This window comes from Lissotriton helveticus, chromosome 7 (assembly GCF_964261635.1).
Source record: "Lissotriton helveticus chromosome 7, aLisHel1.1, whole genome shotgun sequence".
NCBI lineage: Eukaryota > Metazoa > Chordata > Amphibia > Caudata > Salamandridae > Lissotriton > Lissotriton helveticus.
The window spans coordinates 1,551,976,370-1,551,998,884 of NC_136068.1; the positions used below are offsets into that span (position 1 = coordinate 1,551,976,370).

Below are 22,515 nucleotides of genomic sequence, written 5' to 3' on the forward strand. Positions count from 1 at the left end.
GTTAGTGCAGAAAAAGTAAGGATTGTGGACACTTAATAGAGGAAGTGAAAGAGTTACTCCTCATTTTTGTGTCCCACACAAGTGAATAAGTGGTTAGTGTCCAAAGCTTGAGGATAGTATACACTGTGCACTCCTCTACTATTTGCTCTCAAAGAAGAAGTAAGGAATGTGTTAGTGTGGAAAGAGTGACGATTAGCAGCACTGAGCAAACCTGAAGGACGAGCTGTTGTACAAAAAGTGAGGGCTGTTTGCTGGGATCTTCTAGCTGCTAGTAGTTCAATAAATAGTGCGCACACACATGCCAATTTCTGAATTATTTCAGGATTTAATAAATTAACACAGTGGTTTAATTATATTTACAAAAGCTGTTTATAAGTAAACAGATGTTTCCTATGATTCGTACGAAAAAGGAATTTGAAGGCACTTATAAAGGAACAATCTTTGTAGAAAAAATTACATTTTATACGAAAAATTCCTACATATAATTCATTCTGTTTCTAAGGATTTAAAGATGTTCAATCGACACAAAGGCATAATGTCCCTGCACTCAATTTGTTTATACTTCAGGAGAGGAAGGCACCAGGGGAATGAGTTAAAAAATAAAGTAAAATGTTCCCAGCTCAGGAACACTTCAAGTACCGGTGCTGTACCTCAGAGGAAGACTCATGCAAGTCCTGTTTTCTTGATCATTGTAATCCTTTCAGGCAGCAGCCATGCCTTTCTGTATCAGCATTGTTGGTGCTCATTGGCGATTAAACATGGTCTAGTGGTTAAGTTGTTGATGATAGAACAAACAAACTTGCCCGGAGTTCCGAAACTGTGTTCCCCATTTACCAAAATATGGGATCCTCAGCACATCTCTTATTCTTCTTTTGCTTCTCAAATACCGGGACAAGTGTGGAGAGCATATTTCACAATCTCAGTCAGTAAATAGTTTTGGTCGGATCCAGATCAGAAATCTGGCAGTAAGTTTCCCACCAGCCTACTTGTTGAGGGTATTCTCAGCATACCTTGTCCAAAACTACACCCTTGTCTCCAGAGTGTAAGCAAGCTGAAGTAAAATATAGCAGTGCAATTCAGCAGAAACATACAGTAGTGGGCACTGTGGCTCAAGCAAATAAGAATCCCTGCAGAAGGCACTTACCATCTCTTTAAAAAAAAAGTAGACAGTGGCACAAAATGTTTAGTCCCTCACCCATCCTCAATAAATATAATTTTCATTTGCCTCAATATGAAGGCCAGCAGTCATAAATGTGGGAGCACAGTCAGTCATTGTTCTGTTTACTCCTTTTTTCGTTTTTCTCCAGTGAAATGAATGATCTTATACATTAAACTTCAATCTGTTTCAAGTTTTCTGTTACAAAAGAGCACCACTTCCCACAAAATATCCCTTCCAGCATGTTTTTTAAAGTTGGCCACCATACATCCCATTGCACATGAAATCCCCCCATGGCCTACTTCCCCAAAGAGCACTCCACATCCAACTGAAATGTAAAGGAATGAATACGGCATTAAGTTATTACTTCTACAAATAAGCATTCAACTTTTGTTTTTTGTCAATATAGTGATCAACAAAGATAAAATGGCATGCAAAGTGGCAGTTTTGCCACTGGCAACCTAAGCCACTTTCAATGGTGCATTCAGTCACTTTTGGCACTCTAAGGCAAGGGGAAATAATGGGAAGGGGCACTGGTGGGAGACAACACATCAGATTTACAGGACCTCTTTTCCATTCTCCTTCATTTGGGTTCACATAGATGTGCTGTTTCAGCTATCAAAGGCCATTAGTGCAGAGAATGAACTGTACAGAAAAACACCCAAGCTATTCAGGCCATTGTCAACTTTGGCCAAAGTGATGTTTCCAACTGCCAATATGACTTTAACAACAATTAACCAGATAACCACAAAGGCCAATGGGATATCAACAATGGCAAGCATGTCAACACTAATCAATGGAGAATGTTACAACATCAATGTGACTTCAACAAAGACTACTGTAAAATTAAGAATGGCTATTCCCACAGTAATGATATTCATTGTTGCCAAAAATAGCCAATGTAAGAATAGGAACAAAGCTTGAGGTAACATCAGAAAAGTACATCTTTGGGTAACAACATCAACCAGATAATAAAGAGGAGTAAAAAATGGACTATGCATCTTTCAGAAGAAGCTGAAATAAAGTCCTGCACCAATGTGCACAGTGAAGATGAGCCATGAGAATTCAAAATGGATAATAAAATAGCTGGATAGTACAAGCTGAGCTCAGGTGAGTATTGGTGAAGAGAAAGAACATATTGCACCACTCTCAGGGAATCTTCTGGTTATCGGGGAACTTCAGCTGTACCAATGACCTGCATCGGATTCAGTGCAATTTTATTTCTGATAGCGAGCGATAGGGGACCCATAGAGAAAGAGAAGGTTGGGTGACATGGAATGTGCATCGAAGAAAAGCGTTCTTCATGGCGAACAGCTTTCATGCTACTTAACAAGGGTGAGAATGTTTGGTATCCTGTGTCCTGCTTCACAGAAAAGCTCGGTTTGGGCGAGGGACTGCCATGTATTTAGAGGAGAGGTGCAGGCTGCAGAGGGAAGAGGATCCATAATATTTTGGACCTTAAGTGCCGGTTTGGTTCAGTTGCTTCATCTCCATATGGTGTTTCCTTCCTCTTAAGCCATTCTACCATTTGCGTTTCCATAATGTTTGACAGCGCCGACATTCTCATAGATCAGGTCACCAGTCATTTGGTTCTCATATATGTTCTCAGTTGAGACATGCGGCTTTTGGATCACATCGAGCATGCACTGATTAAGGAAGATATACTGGGACTGCGGAGAAAAAAAAAAAGTACCATTCAACAATAGATTATTTCAACATAAACAAATAGAACATTCCTAAACCATGACTACGTATCAAAGGTTAGTTTTGAACTAAAGGCGCTTAGATTTATCCACCATTCACAGGATCAGTAGAAACAGAGAATCAGCTTTGTCTTTTTAATATTTATTGGTCAAAAGTAATATACTTAAGCAGTTAGAAACAGCCAGCTGAAAGAGTATGATTCATGAAGTCTGCTGTTCAGTTCTTTGTATGTTACATTATGGGAATAGCATCAGAGGTAACAGAATAAAACACCTGTACATATGCGCCTTTAAGTAGAGATATATCACAGAAGGTAGAGAGGATATATATATTTATAATTATACACATATATACATATATATATATCCCGCTCCTGTTACACCAAAATACAAGAGTCATTCAGCGAGTGGGTGCCGAGTTGCGGTGGTGCCCCGCAATCATATGACTGCTTCACAATGCTTTCAGCTCGCAAAAAGGAAGACCGCACTCACGGGACTTCACCTCAGCAGTGTTTTAATCTTTTGTATTGATTGATGCTTTATGGAAGCAATTCCTTCACCAGTGTCGAACGAATTTCTTCCGAAATGCGTCTGTCCACAAAAGATTAAAACACTACTGATCTGAAGTTCCGTAAGTGCTGTCTTCCTTTTTGCGTGCTGAAACGATTGTGAAGCAGTCATACATACATACATAAATATATATATAGATATACATATAGGAGGCTTGTCCGTATTCTATAATTTTAGCAAACGTCCCGAAAAGCAAGGATGACAGGGAGGAACACTGGTCTACTCTAAAAAATAAAGCCCTCCACTTTTTGACTAACAAAACAGTGTTAGGTAAACAATTGTTCAAAAATTTTAAAATGGTGAGAAGGGTACCTTGGGTGGGTAAGACAAAGAAGACCATGGAGGGTGACTGTGTTGTTGTGACCTTTGGCTGTCCTCTTCTGGTTGATAATATTCTGAGGCAGGCAGGTTCAGCTAGGATTCACCACGATTATGTTAATGTAGAACCATTGTTTTTTTTTATCCACCATATATTATTGGACCCAAAAGAAAGGGAGAGTACTATACCCAGATAGCCCCCCCACCCCCACTTGATCTGTTGCAATAAACAATAGATATGAGGTTCTAAGTTCTTTGGATGTCAATGATTGACTCTGTGGTTGGGAGATCTATAGACCAGGAAACGGCTGGTCCTGCCGATGACCACAGAGTGACCTTGCACTCTGTATATGGGTTACAGGGCTCCTTACATCCTGCAGTGACTGACAGTGTTGCTTCCACTGGCCTTGGAGATATGAATTTTCCCCCCAGAGATGCAGGTCCATTGGGGGTTAGAGAACATGAGGACCATGTGGCAGGGGGCCCTTTTCAAATCTCCATGAGAGCCACCGACCATACCCTAACAAGACTGGTCTCATGGAATATGGCAGGTTTTAAGAGCAAGGCATCATCCACTGATTGGCTTACATTCCTTGATGGTAGGAACTTAGTGCTCCTCCAGGAAACCTGGTTGAAAGCCCCAGAGCATAGACCTGGATTCCTTAGTTTTAGTGTCCTTGCAATTCCAAGCCACCATGGAAGATCAAAAGGGGGACTTCTAACGTGGGTTAGACAAGACAGCAGATATAATGTGACCCAATTAGACTCTAAAAGCAACGACATATTGCTAATTCAAATTCGTTGCCTTGACTGCAGTGACCTCTTTGTTTTTAATGTTTACTCTAGGGGAACGCAGGGTGGGAAACCGTCCAAAACTATTGAAGAACTAGAAACCATCCTTGAGCTTTACTCCACTAAGGGTAATATCATAGTTGCGGGAGATTTTAATTGTTGTTTTGAGCCGCTAGATAGTAATGATGTGGACCTCACCTCTGAAGAAGATAGTAGATGGAATATCCCTCAGTTGACACTTCCCCCAATGAAAAAATGGACAGAGGCTGCTCTACAGCTAAAGGTGCTGTGTGTTGGACTAGGGTTGAGAGCAATCAATGGTAGATCTGCTTTCGATAAATGCGGGGCTTTTACCTTTAATAATGGTTTAAGTAAGAGCAGCATTGATTATATACTCACCAATAAAGAGAACTGGTCCAATTTAAAGGACATGTTGGTATTTGAAAGGGCGGAAAGTGACCATGATCCCCTCTGTCTTACATTTACTTTAGGGAAACACTTAAGGGAGGAAATTCCTCCGAATAGGATTGACATCGTCCTATCGAACGATGTCAGGTGCATTAGATGGACGAATTGTTCAACGAGTGAGGCCAAGTTAACAGCAATGAGGGAACTTACTATCCAGGCGACTAATGATCTCCTAAATTGCACAAACCAGGAGGGTGTTGCGGCAGATCTGAATACGATTCACTCAATTTTTTTTTAATAAACTTAGGGCTTTTTTTTACGAAAAGTGGGCCTCTTAAGTTTTAATAGGCCTGTTAAGAAGGAAGATCAGAGGTATGGGAAGTCGTGTAGGTCCGCGTACAAAGCTCTGGCGGTGGCAATAAAAACTAAAGATAGAGCCGGGGTTAAAAGTGCGCGTGTCCTTTACAAAATACCACAATATGATGCCAAACGTGCTTGGGATGAGGAGTATTGGAGGGAGCTGTATTCCGCAAGTAGGGAACGCTCCATGTGTATCTTTTGGGATATGGTCTATTAGCTTGTTAGATTGTATACAGAAGGTTGTTGCAAGGCTTGTTCTGCAGAGAATCCTAGCTTGGATTGAGGAGGAAGAAGTATTGTCACCTCTCCAGGCAGGATTCCGCAGTCATACAAGCACTATCGACCAAGTTTTTAGATTCATTTTAATTTACTGGCGGGTGGTAGTCCTTGTGGGGGGGTATGTTATTTGCGGCATTCGTCGACCTTAAATCGGCGTTTGACCTAGTACCTAGAGAAAAAATGTGGGCAGTTTTTGCAGATCAGGGCATGCCTTTAAATATTTTGTCCCTTCTCATTTCATTTCATTTCATTTTGGGCATTTGTAAAGCGCCTGGAAGTACGCCCACCGGCGTGTCCCCGCGCTGTGATAAGTGAGAGCTAACAATCCGCCCACCCTCCCAGTCGTCTACCTGCTAAATAAGAGAGTCTTAAGTTTTTTTCTAAAAATGGATTCAGACGGTTCTAAACGCAGACATAAGGGCAGAGCATTCCAGTGCTTGGCCGCCAGGTATCTGAAAGATCTACCTCCCATGCGTGCCTTCCTTACTCTAGGCACCGTCAGAAGACCCGTGCAAGAGGAGCGAAGGTTGCGTGTGGGCTCATATCCAGTCACCAGACTTCTGAGCAGAGCAGGAGCCTTGCCATTCAGAATACGGTGGCATGTGGAAAGAGATTTAAATTCCACCCTGCTGGCAACTGGGAGCCAGTGGAGTGCGTGGAGCGCTGGTTTGGAGGGAGACCTCCTGGGGAGCCTCAGTACTAAGCGGGCTGCCGCATTCTGCAGCACCTGGAGGCGTTTGGTGACTTTCCTCGTGGCTCCCAAATATAACAAATTACCATAATCGAGGCAGGATGTCACCAGGGCATGCACCAACGTTCTGCGAGCTGCGAGCGGGAGAAGATCTAACACCTTTTTTAAAGTCTTCAGAACGCCGAAGCATACCCCAGCCACACGACCGGTCTGTGTGTCAAAGGTCAGGCCAGTGTCCAACCAGACCCCAAGATTTCTTGCCTCCCGACAAGGGACTGGCGTCTCACCCAAACAGGAAGGCCACCAAGCCGACGACCAAGCAGCCAGCGTCCCACCCACAATCAGTACCTCGGTCTTGCTGCCGTTGAGCTTTAAACAGTTGGCGGACATCCAGGTTGCTAGATCTTTCATGCAATTCCTGAAATTGTCCGCCGCAAGATCCGGGGTACGTGAGAGGGAGATGGCCAGCTGCGTGTCGTCGGCATAGGACACTAGGCGCAAACCATATTTCTCCACAATTCCTGCCAAAGGGGAGACATAGAGATTGAACAGGGTAGGGCTCAGGGACGAGCCCTGAGACACTCCCTGGCCCAGCCCAATCTCTCTCGAATAACAGTCACCCAGCCGGACCTGGAAGCGTCTGTCAGTTAGAAATGATCCTATCCACCCCAGCGCTGCTCCTGAAACTCCACCTTCATTCAGACACTGTAGCAAGATGGAATGTGCTACAGTGTCGAATGCAGCGCTGAGGTCCAGCAGGATCAAGGCCATAGTCTGGCCTTCATCCACACCCTGACGCAAGGTCTCCACCGCCGTAAGGAGGGCTGACTCCGTCGAATGACGGGGGCGGAAACCAAACTGAGAATCGTGGAGCAGAGAGGCATCGTCCACGTGTTTCATCAGCTGGAGATTCACAATTTTTTCCGCAACCTTCGCCATATATGGCAGGAGGGAGATAGGGCGCAGGTTCTCAAGTTTATCAAAACTGACATTCGCTTTCTTTTGCAGCGGGAGAACAATCGCTTGCTTCCACGCAGCGGGAACAGTCTGTGTCTCGTAAGAGGTGTTTAACAGATGACGTATGTAAGGTTCGAGGACATCAAGACTTCCCATTAGCCGTCTGGGTGTAGTGGGGTCCCTAGGTGAGCCAGATCGTATAGATCCGCAAATGCGAATGAGCTCCTCAGTCGGGGGGGTGGTAAAACTAGACAGCTGTTGTTTCCCTAATACATGAGTTGTTTCCAAAGGCTTAGAAATCTGATCAGTCTGCTGTGGGAAGGAGGCGTAGATTGTTGCTACCTTTTTAGCAAAGAACTCTGCTATACGGTCGCAACCCTCTACTGTGCAAAGCTCTTCCGGCACCGCTGCAGGTTTCCCCACCGATAGCGTTTTATAGATTAGGAACAATTCTTTGGTAGAATTTTCGGCTTCCAAAATCCTAGCGCCAAAGTATAAGGTTTTGGCTTTCCTAATCAATCTATGGTAGATACGCCGTTTAGCTGTGCACTCTGTTTTCGCATGTGCCGTAAGAGCTTTCCTCCATTGGCGTTCTGCATGTTTGCACACCACTTTAGCTGCCCGCACCTCCTTATCATACCATGGTGCCGTGCTCTGCACCCGGCCACCCCCTCTTGTTATGCCAAGTGGAGCCACCTGGTCCAGAGCCTCCGTGATGAGCTGATCCAGATTAGTATTTATGGCTTCCACTCCCACTCCCCCTGGGTGACCTTTATCCTTGAGGGCCCAATTAAATTTAGTTTGGGAAAAATTCGACCATCGTCGGCTGCGGTGTCTAGAGGCCGACGGTATCACCGGCCGAGCTCCCTGAATATAAATCAGGAAGGGAACCAGGTGGTGATCTGTCCAGGGAATGGGAATGGGATCGGAGACTACTACCTGTTCCCAATTAGCAAAAATCGGGTCCAGTGTGTGGCCTAGTTGGTGAGTGGGCTTAAGGACTTTCTGCTCAAGATGCAGTACTTTCATGTTTAGCTGAAAATCCCTAGCTACTCTGTCAGCGGGATCATCAAGGTGAAGATTGAGGTCACCCAATACCAGATATTTATCAACTCGCACTGCTGCCTCAGTAATTCCCTCAAATAAACTCTCGCTGAATCTTGCAGCAGTGCCAGGAGGCCTATAAATCAGCAGGCCCTTCAGAGTGCAACTGCCATTGACAGAGATGGAAAATGCCCCAACCTCACCACCCACGATCTTGGCCTGTTCTAATTGGCAACGGAGGCCCTGTCTGGTTATGATAGCTATCCCGCCACCTCTTCCTATCTCCCGGTCTAGCCTCACTAGGGAATACCCCTCCGGGATAGCGTCGAGAACCTCAGGCATGGAATCTTGGTCGAGCCACGTTTCCGTGATAAAGACCAGATCCCATTGTTTATTACTAAGGAGATCATGCATGTCAAGGCAATGCCTGCGCAAAGAGCGGACGTTCAGTAGACCGCAGACCAGTGCATGATGGCCCTTTGGTGTCGCGACACCCTGATAGAAAGCGAAATCGCAGTAGTTACATCCTAGAATATCTTCTGCCTTCATTTTATGCAGGCATGGCCCGGGTTGTGTGCCCCGGAGGGCCAGTAAGTCTTCACGACTCCAGGCCAAGTGCCTAGGTGAAGAGACAGGGGGTATGGCCCTGGCCCGCGCCCGGCCGGGCGCAGACGGGCTTAACTTAGGCGCAACTTCGGCGCGCCTTCGTCGCGCCCGCTGCGCTCGTCCGCTGCGCTGCCTAGGGCACATCCGCCTTATATCCCCCCCAGCGTCCCAGCAACTAGAGCGCTGCAGATGGAATCCAGGAGGTAGCTGGCTCGGACCCTCCACGCCCTCTGCTCAAACGGTGCTAGCCACCGGCGTCAGAACGAGGCGGGAGGGAGGGGCGAGTCCAGTACTTTGTGATTGGTTGCGGTAGCTGCCTGTCTGCTTCCCGAGTGCCTCAGCAGAACAGAGTCCTAAATGCGGCCAGTCCTCCGGTAAATACAGCAATAGCGCAAATATGAGCAGCGCGATTACAGCGACCCGCTCTCTTTCACACCAGTGCCCAAATGAATTAAAAAGATTTAAAAATTAGCTCTGCGCTGTAACAGCATACCAGTAGTAATCACTCATACGCCGGTAGCGCGATTAAAAGCGGTAGGGACACTGCCACTGCCCACTTACCACGAGGAACTGCAAAATCTGGTGCCTTATATCCCCCCCAGCGTCCCAGCAACTAGAGCGCTGCAGATGGAATCCAGGAAGTAGCTGGCTCGGACCCTCCACGCCCTCTGCTCAAACGGTGCTAGCCACCGGCGTCAGAACGAGGCGGGAGGGAGGGGCGAGTCCAGTAAGTTGTGATTGGTTGCTGTAGCTGCCTGTCTGCTTCCCGAGTGCCTCAGCAGAACAGAGTCCTAAATGCGGCCAGTCCGCCGGTAAATACAGCAATAGCGCAAATATGAGCAGCGCGATTACAGCGACCCGCTCTCTTTCACACCAGTGCCCAAATGAATTAAAAAGAATTATTTAAAAATTAGCTCAGCGCTGTAACAGCATACCAGTAGTAATCACTCATACGCCGGTAGCGCGATTAAAAGCGGTAGGGACACTGCCACTGCCCACTTACCACCTTACTACTTCTCAAAAGACTACATGAGGACAATTTTGCCCAAATGAGGTGGAACCAACAGGGTAATGTCACAGATACATTTCCTATAGAGAGGGGTGTATGCCAAGGGTGCATTTTAGCCCCAACCCTCTTCTCATTATACATCAACAGGGTGATCGGCTACTTTATGCATTGTCCGACCGATGCTCCAAAGCTGGACGGTATGCTGATCCCCCTGTTGATGTTTGCAGATGACACTCTTTTAATCTCCAAAACGCAGCAGGGCCTACAACGAGCCATTGATGTGTTTGAGGTCTTCTGCAAGGATCATGGACTTGTTGTAAACGCTAGTAAGACCAAGTTCATGGTATTGTACAAATCTAAACATGTTAGAGGTAATGTAGCATTGAATGGGGTCAGATTAGAGCAGACCCAGGTTTTTTCGTATCTGGGCATTACCCTCGCATCCAAATTAGATTGGAAACCACAAGTTACACATCTGGCTATTAAGCATGCTCAGCTATCAGGAGCTTTAATCAAGGAATTTTTCCTTTCCCACACTAGGCCAATAACGCCCGTATTGAAAATTTATGACTCCAAAATAGCCACGGCAGTTTTATATGGGGCGGAATTGTGGAGAAACAGTAATTTAACTCATTTGACTAGGTCTCAAAATAAGTTCCTGCGTGGGGTCTCGGGTCTTCCAGCATCAACCCCGTTGACCCCTCTTTTTTATGATCTAGGCATTCAGCGACTGGAAGACAACGCCCACTATAGACCAGTGGCGTACTGGAGGAGATTGTGGGTTACCCCAGAACTCTCCCAGTACGCAAGGGCTTTTATAGATGTAAGAAATGCTGATAAGGCTCATAAAATTCGGTGGTTGTGTGAGGTAAAGTCTATTTATTCTGCCATGGGCTTGGTCAGCCTATGGGAGGACCCCATGGTAAACACCTTCCCCCCTAAGAAGGTCCTAAGAGACCTTTATTGGAGCTTGGTTATATTGAAGAGATTTGGTTCGACCATTGGTCCGTCATTAACGGCGGAGTTTTTGGAACTAAAACACTTACCTGCGCTAGAGGGGTACTGGGACTATATTACTGTCCCGGAGGCTAGAAAGAGATACCATCAATTTAGGGTGGGAACTTTACCAACAAATTCCTTCACTTCTAAATGGAGAGAAGGACTTGTCCTTTCTGCTCCACTTTAACCTCTTGGATGCTATGGGAATTCCCCTGCTGTGCTGGGATTTCGTGATCCTCATTGGTTTATGACGAGCTGGGCTCGTCATGAGCGTGCGAGGAGGCTACTGCATGACGAGCCCAGCTCGTCATGAGCGTGGAAGGGGTTAAAGGAGACCACTGGGCACATCTTATTTTGTTGCCCTGCGTATAAAGTTCCAAGACTGGTATGGTTGAGCCCTATCTGTCTTCAGCTTAGTTTCCAAACTGACTGTGAAGCACTAAGAATTCTTAAAACTGATACCACCCAGTCTGTGGTTATCGCAGTGGCTAAGTTTTTACACTGGACATGGAGAATTCGCTTAACCAAATCATGTCCGAGATGATCTTTTTAGCCTTCTTCTGTATATACATTTTAATTGTAGTCCTTTTTTTAGATGATCTTAATCTTAGTCAATGTGTATAATAGAACTGTTAATGTATAATACTTTATACCTAATTGGATGTAAATTATAAATTTTAATCTGTGAAACGGTTAGTTGATCTGCCACCAAGCCCTGGGATGATTTTAACCCCGTTGGAATTTGCAACGAATGATTCTATATTCTTGATTATTTAGATGTATTTTTTAACCAGCTGAAATTTTGTATATTATTGTTGTCTTTTATGACTTATCGTCGAAATAAAGACTTTTGATTGATTGATATACATATCTATACTACTATTATAAAGGAAGAACTTTGAACCTTTGAGGCGGGTAAACTCTGGAACCACAGCGCCAATCCACACACCCGATACATCATTGTAATCGTCAGGGTGTGCAGATGGACATAGGCTATATAAACGTAATAAATATACCTTATTAAAAAAACGTACCGAAAAAAAGTAGTCCCTTGAAAGAAGCGCCGGCCGCGACGTGCGTGCCCGATGTGAGGAGCGTGGGGAGGAGCGTCGTCCAGGAGCGCGAGGAGGACCGGCGGACATGGCGCGGGGAGGAGCGGTGAGGAGCGGCGGACAGGCGGTGAGGAGCGGCAGACAGGCGGGGAGGAGCAGTGAGCGGCGGATGAGGTAGGTTATTTATTTATTTATTTAGGAGCGGTGAGCGGCGGAAAAATGAAGCAAAATGAAAATCGGGAGCAAGAGGAAGCAAACGGAGCATTACAAAAGTGAGCCAAACGGTGCATTACTGGAGGAAAAAGTTACGTGAGCAGGTTACAAAAGCGTACATCGTGAGCAAGAGGAAGCAAACGGAGCATTACAAAAGTGAGCCAAATGGTGCATTACAGGAGGAAAAAGTTACGTGTGCAGGTTACAAAAGCGTACAAAGTAAACATAGAGGTATAATACTGCAATATATGGAGGAAGGCTCCGGGGGACCCACGGACAACGTCGGGGCGGGCGGTGGCCCTGAAGCCTAATTGCTCCCGGACAACGTCGGGACAGGCTGCTACAAAAGCGTACAAAGTAAACATAGAGGTATAATACTGCAATATATGGAGGAAGGCTCCGGGGGACCCACGGACAATGTCGGGGCGGTGGGGGCCCTGAATCCCAATTGCTCCTGGACAACGTCGGGACGGGCTGCTAATATATATATATATATATATATATACACACACACACATATATATATACACACACATATATATATATATATATATATATATATATATATACAGGCAAACTCCTTCCAGAAAAAAGAGCAGAGACCCAGGGGGATACCAGTAGGAGGCTCTTTATTGCAGCAATGGCGAATGCATTTCGGCCCGGTATGGCCTTCATCAGCGCCCAGAAGCCTCCCAAGTTTGATGCAACACTCTGTAGGTAAGTCCCGCCTTTTAACCTGGATGTACTTTGGCCCGCTCCTCCCCCTGTCGGTAACAGCACACCTGGGTAGAGTTCCGGGAGTATCAGGAAACTACCAGTCCCAGAATCCTCGTGGATGGATCCTCGAAGGTATGCAGGGGGGATACCAAGGTAATCTTGTAGTTTGGCGGGGATGAGGGACACAGGGTGTGCTCTACAGGAATAACTTGTAGCAAAGTCAGCTTCAGAGTCCACAATGAGGCGCCTCCTCTGGTCCCCCAATACCGCCTCAGCCCAAGAGAACAGGAATCCATGCGGTAGGGACTGCAGAGACAATGCCCGCTGCCTGGCGTGGAGTCAATGACCCCAACACTACCAACTCTTCTCCCGTGCTCCAGGGCGGACTATGGACCATCCAATCAACATTGGAAAAAGGAAGGAACTGCAACAGTTCAGGCCAGTGAGGTCCGAGCCCAAGATGAGGCGGGGGTGCTCTCGAATGCGTCTCTGGCTGACGCACAATTTATATATATATACACACACACACATATATATATATATATTTATATATATATTACCTACTGGCGGTCGCCAGTAGGTAGTTATAGTTAGGACCTAGTTTCCATAGGAAATCCGCAACATTCTATTGGGAATAACTTTGGCGCCGGTTGAGGAATTTGCTTGTAATTTTCTAAAATGTTGGCCAGCTCCGCTGCGCTCCTTCCCTGAAAGTCTCGGGTAGATTCGTCAAGCAGGGGCCGAGAAAAAAGGGGGGTCCCAAAACGTGTTTTCCCCATGTTAATTTCCATAGGACCTTTAAACACGGCTACAGCCCGAACCGCTGAACGGAATTACACATAACTTGGCAAAATGGTAGAGTCTGGTGCGCAGATCACGCTTTTGGTTAAATAGTGTAAATCCCTCCAGTAGTCCCTGAGAAAATTAAAGTTGAAATCAATTATATATCTATAAGCGCGCACCGTGCGCGCACCTTGCCGTGCACGAGCTTCATGCTGATTGGCTGCCACTGTCTGTCAACACTCCAAAACAGAAATGGATGGCAGCCATCTTGTGCCTCAGTAGACTGAGGCACAAGAAAGCAGAAAAAAAAGTGTAGAACTCAAAAAGGGGGCAGGGTAGAAGCACCCTGACCCCCTAGGCCTGCTCATGGGGTCCCACAAGGACCCCCAAGGCCAAAAATGTTTTTTTATTTTTTTAAACCGGTATGTTTATTTAAAAATTACCCCCCAGGGGGACCCAATTGTGGGGGCATAGTGATAAAGAAGTGTGGGGGTGCCCAATCCCCCCCACACTGCCCCGGGGACTGCCGCCCTCCAGGGCAAAGCAACGCAGCCACCTGGCGCATACTGGAGGCTCCTGGTGGGCGAGTTGCCTCCGAGGGAATTAGTTCCCCCTCTGTAAACGCGCCCGTGGGCTGCAGAGAGGTGTAAAAAAGGGTGTGGCCTCATTACACCTCTCTGCAATGCAGCCCCCTGGGGAATACTGGAGGTTCCTGGTGGGCTAGTTGGCCCCCAGGGACCCCCAGTATGCAAGGGGAATTAGTTCCCCCTCAGCAAACGCGTCAGGGGGCTGCGTTGCAGAGAGGTGTACAAACATTTTTTATCAATGGATATTAAAAATATGTAATGTAATTTAAAAAATAATATATCTAAAAATAAAAAATGCATAATAATATAGTAAATCAGTATAAAAAATATAACAATTATTACATTAAAAAAATTCATTTACAAAACCATTGAAATTCACTGAAAAAACAATAGGTTACAGCCACGTTATAGTTAGGAATTAGCATTTAAAAAACCTTTGAAATTCACTGAAAAAAACATAGGTTTTGCACACGTTAGAGTTAAGAAGTAGCATTTACAAAACCTTTGAAATTCACTGAAAAAAACGTAGGTTTGACACATGTTATAGTTAGCTGGACATTTCACTCATATAAAACCATTGAAATTCCCCCGTTATAGTTAGCTCAGCTAACTATAACTCGCGCCCCCGCAATGCACTGCTGATGACGTCACATATTACATCACTCATGACATGGTCAGTGACATCACTCATGACATCACTGATGACTTCTCAAATGACATCACTGATGACATCACTGATGACATCATCCTTGTGGAAGAGTGGCAGATCTTCTCTCACCCTAATATAACTTTTATTACACACATTCAGAAATAGAAAATAACATTTTCAATACAATAGACATACCAATGCCACTTACAACACACCTATTTAGTAATTCCAAGATCTATACACACATCCACTCATTCATCAACAGACATATACAGTCACTCATACATGTACTCACTCATCATATGTACTCATACACTGATACATCCTGATCATCCTGTTACACACCGACACTCATCCATAGAGTTACTCACACATAACTCATATGTACTAGTTTAAAACATATGTACTTACTCACAAATACACTATTAAAGCAGTCATTCATTCACTAACACACCCATATATACACTCATCCACCCATACAGAAAAAAAAATTACCTATATAGCTACTCACCACACACACTCATCCACCCATACAGTCCAGCACATATGCTGCCTTCAACACATACAAGCAGTAAGTCACTCATTCATGCATCTATGCACTACGTAAGACCTCCCAACGAAGCATACAGACACTCAAACACTCAGACACTCCTACTGATAATCAAACAAACAATAACCTATATAGACACTCATGTATCACTCATATAGCTACTCACCAACACATGTAGCCACTTATACAGAAAGTGAGAGACTGATACAGAAATGTATATATTTAAACATTACTCACTAACCCATGTATTCCTTAAGATACACTTAATCAGTCAGTTATACAATCTATTTTTCACCAAAAAAGCAGCCATTTATACACTTATATACCCATTTCTTCTTCCATCAACCTTCAGATATACATATATAAAACATATTTAATTTTCAGAAAAACACCCATTCACTGGATGATTTCATCAGTGATGTCATGAGTGATATCATATGAGATGTCATCAGTGATGTCATGAGTGATGTCACTGACCAGGTCATGAGTGATGTAATATGTGACGTCATCAGCAGTGCATTGCGGGCGCGCGAGTCACAGTTAGCTGAACTAACTATAACGGGGGATTTTCAATGGTTTTATATGAGTGAAATGTCCAGCTAACTATAAAATGTGTCAAACCTATGGTTTTTTCAGTGAATTTCAAAGGTTTTGTAAATGCTACTTCCTAACTATAACGTGTGTAAAACCTACGTTTTTTTCAGTGAATATATATATATATATATGGTACTTTAATATTGCGATTTTTGCATAGAGCGCTGTTTAAATGATTGTGATACTGGGCTAACCATAACAATCCCAATTTAACATCTAAAAATTAGCATGGGGTTGCATTATAAGTAATGAAGGACAGACATTATAAGATGGCCGAACCAAAATGTAAAAAAGAACAGAATGTGTCCACTTTTTATGTCTATACCCATCTGTCTATTGGCGCCAAATGGGTGTTTCAAATTCACTGTTTAGCCTCCTCATTTGTTTAGTGAGCAAGGACACAGCGTCGTGTCCGAAATACGTCTGAGGCATGCACCGTTCCATTTATATATATTAAATAAATAAAATAATCTGATTCCGGCTAAATCTTGAGTCCGTGTTCCTGTTTGGTGTACCAAGGCACTGGGGAATTGTGGAGTCGATATATATATACATATATACGCATGTATATATATATATATATACACACACACACAAACATATATATATATATATATATACATACATTTTTTTAAATATATTTTACCTAGTGGCAATAGCTAGTAGGTAGTTATAGTTAGGACCAGCTTTTCCAATAGGCAAAGCATTTTTTGTTTTGCTAATAACTTTGGTGCAGTTTGATGAATCTTCAGGAAATTTTCACAATTGTCTGGAAAGTTTGAGGGTGAATTGTCAAGCGAGGGGCTGAGAAAAAGAAGGGGGTCCCAAAAGCTTATTCCCCATGCATTTTCTATGGGGATTTTACGAGTTTTAGACACAGCTACAGTCCGAACCGCTGAACAGAATTACATCAAACTTGACAGAAGGCTAGATCTTTGTCCGCAGAGTTTGCTTTTTGTGATTTGGGGTGAATCTGTTCAGCAGTTTTGAAGTTTTCTAAGGGAATAAAAATATAGATATCTAGGGATACGTATCCGCAGGTACCTGAAACCTCACACACCATACCCCTGCTGCGCAAGGCTAAAGGCCGTGCGCTGCATGGGGTTGGGTGCATGTGGGTGGGTTGGTCGCAAGGCCTGGATTCAGGCCAGGCCATGCAACCAAGTCAGCTGTGCACAGCCAAAGGCTATGTTGGTTGTGTTAACTTATTGTTAGTAATTATATATTACTTTACGTAAAAAAAACATAGAAATTAATTGAAAAAAACAAAGGCTACAGGGACATTATAGTTAGGTTGATGTTTTACCCACACAGAACCATAGGAATTCAGCAGTTATACTTAAAGGTATACTATATGAAGAAACTATAACTCATGCCGCTAAGTAACATTAGGCCAAAAGTTATAGTTTCTTAACATAAGTATAACTTTTAGTATAACTATAACCGTAACCTTTAACCACACTTTTTTTAACACCACCCACACCTGTTGGCCTGGGTCTCTGGGGGGAAGGAAGCTATAGATACATTTGGGGGGATGGCATGCGTGGCCCCCTCTCCCCAGGTCGATATCGGCCCTAGTGCCCCAAATCCCCCAGGGCCTGGCCTTTAAAAAAGAAGTGGGAGGGAGGCATAAGCCCCTCCTCCCAGGCTAATTTCCGCCCGGGGACCCATCACCTGAGGTGCAGCCGTATATAGAATGGGGAGGGGGGCTGTGCAGCCCTCCTCCCTGAGCTGTTAACAGGCCTGGGGACCCCATCCCCCAGGGCCGGTTCATATGCTATGTCCCGAGGTGCCTACACCAGGGACATAGCGGAGTCCTGTTTGCTCTCGCTTGGCAGGAGCAATTTCAAAACTTCCCCCAAGTGGGAGCAAACACCAAGTCCACTATGAGCAGGCAGGAGTATGAAAAATTCTCCCGCTCGCTGGGAGCGGACCTTTCATCTGTTGCCCTGCCTGCACTGAAGTGGGCAGTAAAACTGATTAAAAGATTGTTCCACCCACAAGTAGCAGCATTTTTAGCCGCTAATGAGGTCCGTAGCAATGCCAGCTTCTGCTGGAGCCGGTGAGCCGGCTGGGGCCTTGGGTCTTCCCCTGCAGCCCTCTACCATAGTGTAGTGGGTGCCCTGGATGGGAACCGCCCCTTTGTTGGTCGGGCCCAGGGTGTGCAGTACCTGGGGCCTAAATTCCCCCAGGGAGGGGGACAAAGTGGCCCGTCTCACCCTTTAAACAGTGACAAGGCCCCCAAGGGATGGGGTCTCAGGGATGTTATTCGACCCACGGAAGGGATCTGCATGCCCCCTGCCCCTTTTTGCAGTATGGCCGGTTCCTGGAGGATGGGGTTTCTGGAGCTAAAGCCAGCCTGGGAAGGTGTGCGGCTTACCCCCTTCCCCCATAAATATAGAGCAGGCCCAGGGTAGACAGACTCCGGGACCAAAATCAGCTTGGGGAGTGGGGCAACATGCACCTCTCTTAAAAATATGTGCCGGGCCCCAGGAGATGGGGTCCCTGGAGCCAAACTTGTCCCAGGGAGGGGGGCAGCATTCCTCCCTTCCTATCAAATATGGCGCTGGACCCCGGAGGAAGTGGTCCCCGGGGCCTAAATCGGCCTAGGGAGGATGGCTGCGTGCTCCCCTCCCACTGAAATATGTTGCCGTCCACGGGCGATTGGGTCCTCGGGGACCAAAAGTGGCTGGGGGAGGGGAGCCCCTTACCCTTTCTTCCCCAAAACATTGCACAAGGCACCGGCAGATGAGGTTCCAGAGGCAAAAAGCGGCCCAGGGAGGGGGCCCATGGTGCAAATGGCTGCCTTTGGGAAGTTGGCCAGAGAGCCTGGCCAAGGGCCAGGGCTTGTGGCCAACTCCCCACTACACAGAGCCTAAAGCTATGTACAATGTGGGGTTGGCTGAATGTTTGGATTAACATATCGTAACTAAATATTACTTCACGTTAAAATAACGCTAGAAATGTACTAAAAAAAGATTGCAGAGACATTATAGTTTAGAAATAGCATTAAAAAAACGTAGAAATTCACTGAAAATAACAAAGGTTACAAGGAAGTTATGGTTAGGAAATAGCAATAAAATACTTCAGAAATTCAATGAAAAAAACTAAAGTTAGAGGGACATTATAGTTAGGGTCAGATTTTCCAAACATAAAACCATAGAAATTTATAGTTATAGAAACTATGCCGTTATCTATAACTCACGCCCTTGCCAAGTACTGCTAATTAGCCCACATAATACATCTGTCATAACATCTTCTATGACATTATTGATATCGCTGCAACATTTTCAATACAATTATTGTTGAGAAAAGTTTACAGGGCTGGGGCACAAGTTATAGATACAATTACCATAGGGCACAAGTTTCTTGAGATAACTATAACTGATGAATTTCTATGGTTTTATGTCTGCAGAATCCAAACCTAATCCCTGTAACCTTTGGGTTTTTAGTGAAAATATGTATGTGTGTATAGGCAAAAAAGACAAAACAATGTCCTTTCAGGCACAAAGTGACTCATAAATTATGCAAAAAAGAAGCAAAGAACTCTGGGAAGTCCCCAAGTTTAAGTGGAGAGCAGCTCTTGTATAGAGCACCCTACAACACAAGCAACACTTTGCATTTGCTCAAACATATATATATAAAACAAATTACAAACACTTTGCCATATATGTAAAATTACCATGCTATATGATAGTCTGTCAACCATGTTTATTGGTTATACATTGTGGTCACATGGTACAGAACAAAGTGCTGTGATTGGTGGTTTGCCGTTTTTTAAATAAGTTTAGTGTGTAATGGCAAACACTTTTTTATTCCGGTGAACAAGGCGACAGGGTCGCCGAAACGCGTCCGGTCTATGGCACTTCTGCTGCACATGAAATAATGATAATAAAATAGAAGACACTGCAATCGCTACCTGAGTCTGTGTCCGTTTTTCTCTGCGAGGGTGCTGCAGTCTGTGGCATTCTTTGGAGCGTTTCTACATATATATATTATATAAATATATACACACACACACACACACACACACACACACACATATATATATATCTCACAGCAGGTACAACAATTGGGAGACTGATTAATTTTTACTATTTTTTAAATAAATATGTATACATATATATAAATATTCATCCTCTATAGTGCTTAGAGGTGCATATGTTCAGCTGTTTCATTGTGTTACTTCTAAAATTCACAACCCTGCCATGCCTGATCTTATTAGTATGACTGCCGACACTCTGGAACAACACCTGAAAATATATATAATCTATATCTCCGTATTCAATTATAGTGAACACAAAGGACTCACACTCCAGGACCATACTGTTGACATTTTACTTCAACCAGCAACGCATTTCGCCCGTGACAGACTTTTTCATGAGGCTTGTGAAAAAGTCCGTCAAGGTCGAAACGCGTTGCCGTCGGAGTTAAAATGACCATGCCAGAACAGAAGCCTAATAATGTTAAGCATCTGTTCTTGCATGTAGATCTGTAGATTCACATGCTTTGCATACTCCTGCCAACTCGTGTTCGGTCCGGATGTTTGCAAGTTGTTTTTCTTTGAAGAAGTCTTTCAAATGACCAGGTAATGCGACTCCGCCTTTCGGTGATAGTGCGCATGGGCATCAACTCCATTGTTAGATTGTTTTCACGCAGAGGATGAAAATGGAGTTGGTAAGTGAAGAATAGAGATGTCCATGCTTATGTATGTAAAGTAAGAACTGTAACAACTACAGGTACCCAGGGAGGAGGGTGGGCGCATGTGACTCTACAGGTCTACATGCCAAGAACAGATGCTTACTGGGTAAGTAACATTATCCGTTCGAGGCATGTGAGCTGTAGATCACATGCTTTGCATAGATTATACAGCAGTATACTACCAAAGCGGTGGCTAACTTGTAGCTTTTGCAGTTGTTTGAAACAGTGTTTTAAGTACTGCCCGGCCAACATTAGCTTGTGCCTCACAAACACATCTACACAATAGTGCTTGGTGAATGTGTACGCTATAGACCATGTTGCTGCCTTACAGATGTCAGCTAGGGGAATATTCCCTAAGAAGGTCACAGTAGCCCCTATTTTGCGTGTGGAATGCGCTCTAGGGGTAATTATCAAAGTTCTTTTCACTTTCACATAGCATGTCTGGATGCATTTCACAATCCATCTTGCAATGCCTGAATTAGATATGGGATTGCTTTTGTGTGGTGGCGAAAAAGCTACAAAAGGCTGCTTTGTTTTGCAAAATAGTTTTGTTCTTACTACATAATATAGTAGAGCGCTTCTAACATCAAGTGTATGTGGAACTCGTTCTGCTACAGAATCAGGTTGAGGAAAGAACACAGGTAACTCAACTGATTGATTGATATGAAAAGCAGACACTACTTTAGGTAGAAATTTAGGATTGGTTTGAAGAACCACTCTTTCTTTGTGAAGATGAAAGAAAGGCTCTTGTATAGTTAATGCCTGGAGTTCACCCACTCTTCTTAGTGAAGTGACTGCGATGAGAAACCTTCCATGAGCGGGATTGTAATTTACACCTGTGTATTGGTTCAAATGGTGGACCCATTAACCTTGTAAGGACTATGTTTAAGTTTCATACTGGTGCAAGTGGGACTCTTGGTGGTATTACCCTTTTTAATCCTTCCACAAAGGCTTTAATCACTGGTACTCTGAATAGAGATAAGTGTGGTTTGTTTTGTAAGTATGCCGCTGCTGCTAGATGTAAGCAAATGGATGTATAGGCTAGTCCAGATTGCTGTAAATGTAACAAATAACAGATGATGTTTTGCACAGAAGTATCACGAGGATTGATATTGTTACTGTTACAATAGATAACAACCGTTTCCATTTTGCTGCATAATATGCCCTAGTAGTAGATTTTGTAACCTCTTTTTAACATATTCATACAATCTGGTGGTAATTGTAAATAACCAAATTCTATGACTTCAGGAGCCAGATCGCCAGGTTGAGTTCTTTGGGATTTGGATTCCTGATTTCTCCATGGCTCTGAGTGAGGAGACTGGAGGTGAGATGCAGCTTTTGGTGTGGAACTACTGACAGCTCCAGCAGGGTCGTGAACCAAGGTTGACATTCCCATGTGGGAGCTATGAAAATCAGTCTGAGGGATGTTTGCCTAAGCTTCCGAACTACCAGCGGAATGAGTAGGAGAGGCGGAGAGGCGGAAAAGCGTGGGCAAATATCCCTGACCTGTTCATCCATAGGGCCTTGCCTTTGGATAGCGGGTGTGGGAACCTGGAGGTGAAGCTTGGGCATTTTGCATTTTGTGCTGTGGCAAACAGGTCTATGTGAGAAAATCCCCATTCCTGTAAGTAGGAGAAGAGAATTTTGGGATTAAGTTCCCACTCGTGGATTTGCTGCCTCTGTCTGCTGAGAAGGTCTGTAATCTGATTGTTTACTCCTGGTAGATGCTCTGCCAGGAGATAAATCTTGTGTTTTGTAGCCCATTTCCAAATGGCTT

The 22,515-nt window shown here is 44.5% G+C and overlaps 1 protein-coding gene across 1 annotated transcript in view; it reads right to left on the reverse strand.

Annotated features, from left to right (window-relative positions):
• Positions 1 to 305: 305 nt before the first annotated feature.
• PTPRH (protein tyrosine phosphatase receptor type H) overlaps positions 306 to 22,515 on the reverse strand; it is a 779,225-nt gene continuing 757,015 nt past the window's right edge. The window contains exon 28 of the mRNA XM_078655031.1: positions 306 to 2,826. Coding sequence (XP_078511157.1) covers positions 2,668 to 2,826 — 159 coding nt within the window. The 3' untranslated portion in view covers positions 306 to 2,667. The remainder of the gene's footprint in view (positions 2,827 to 22,515) is intronic.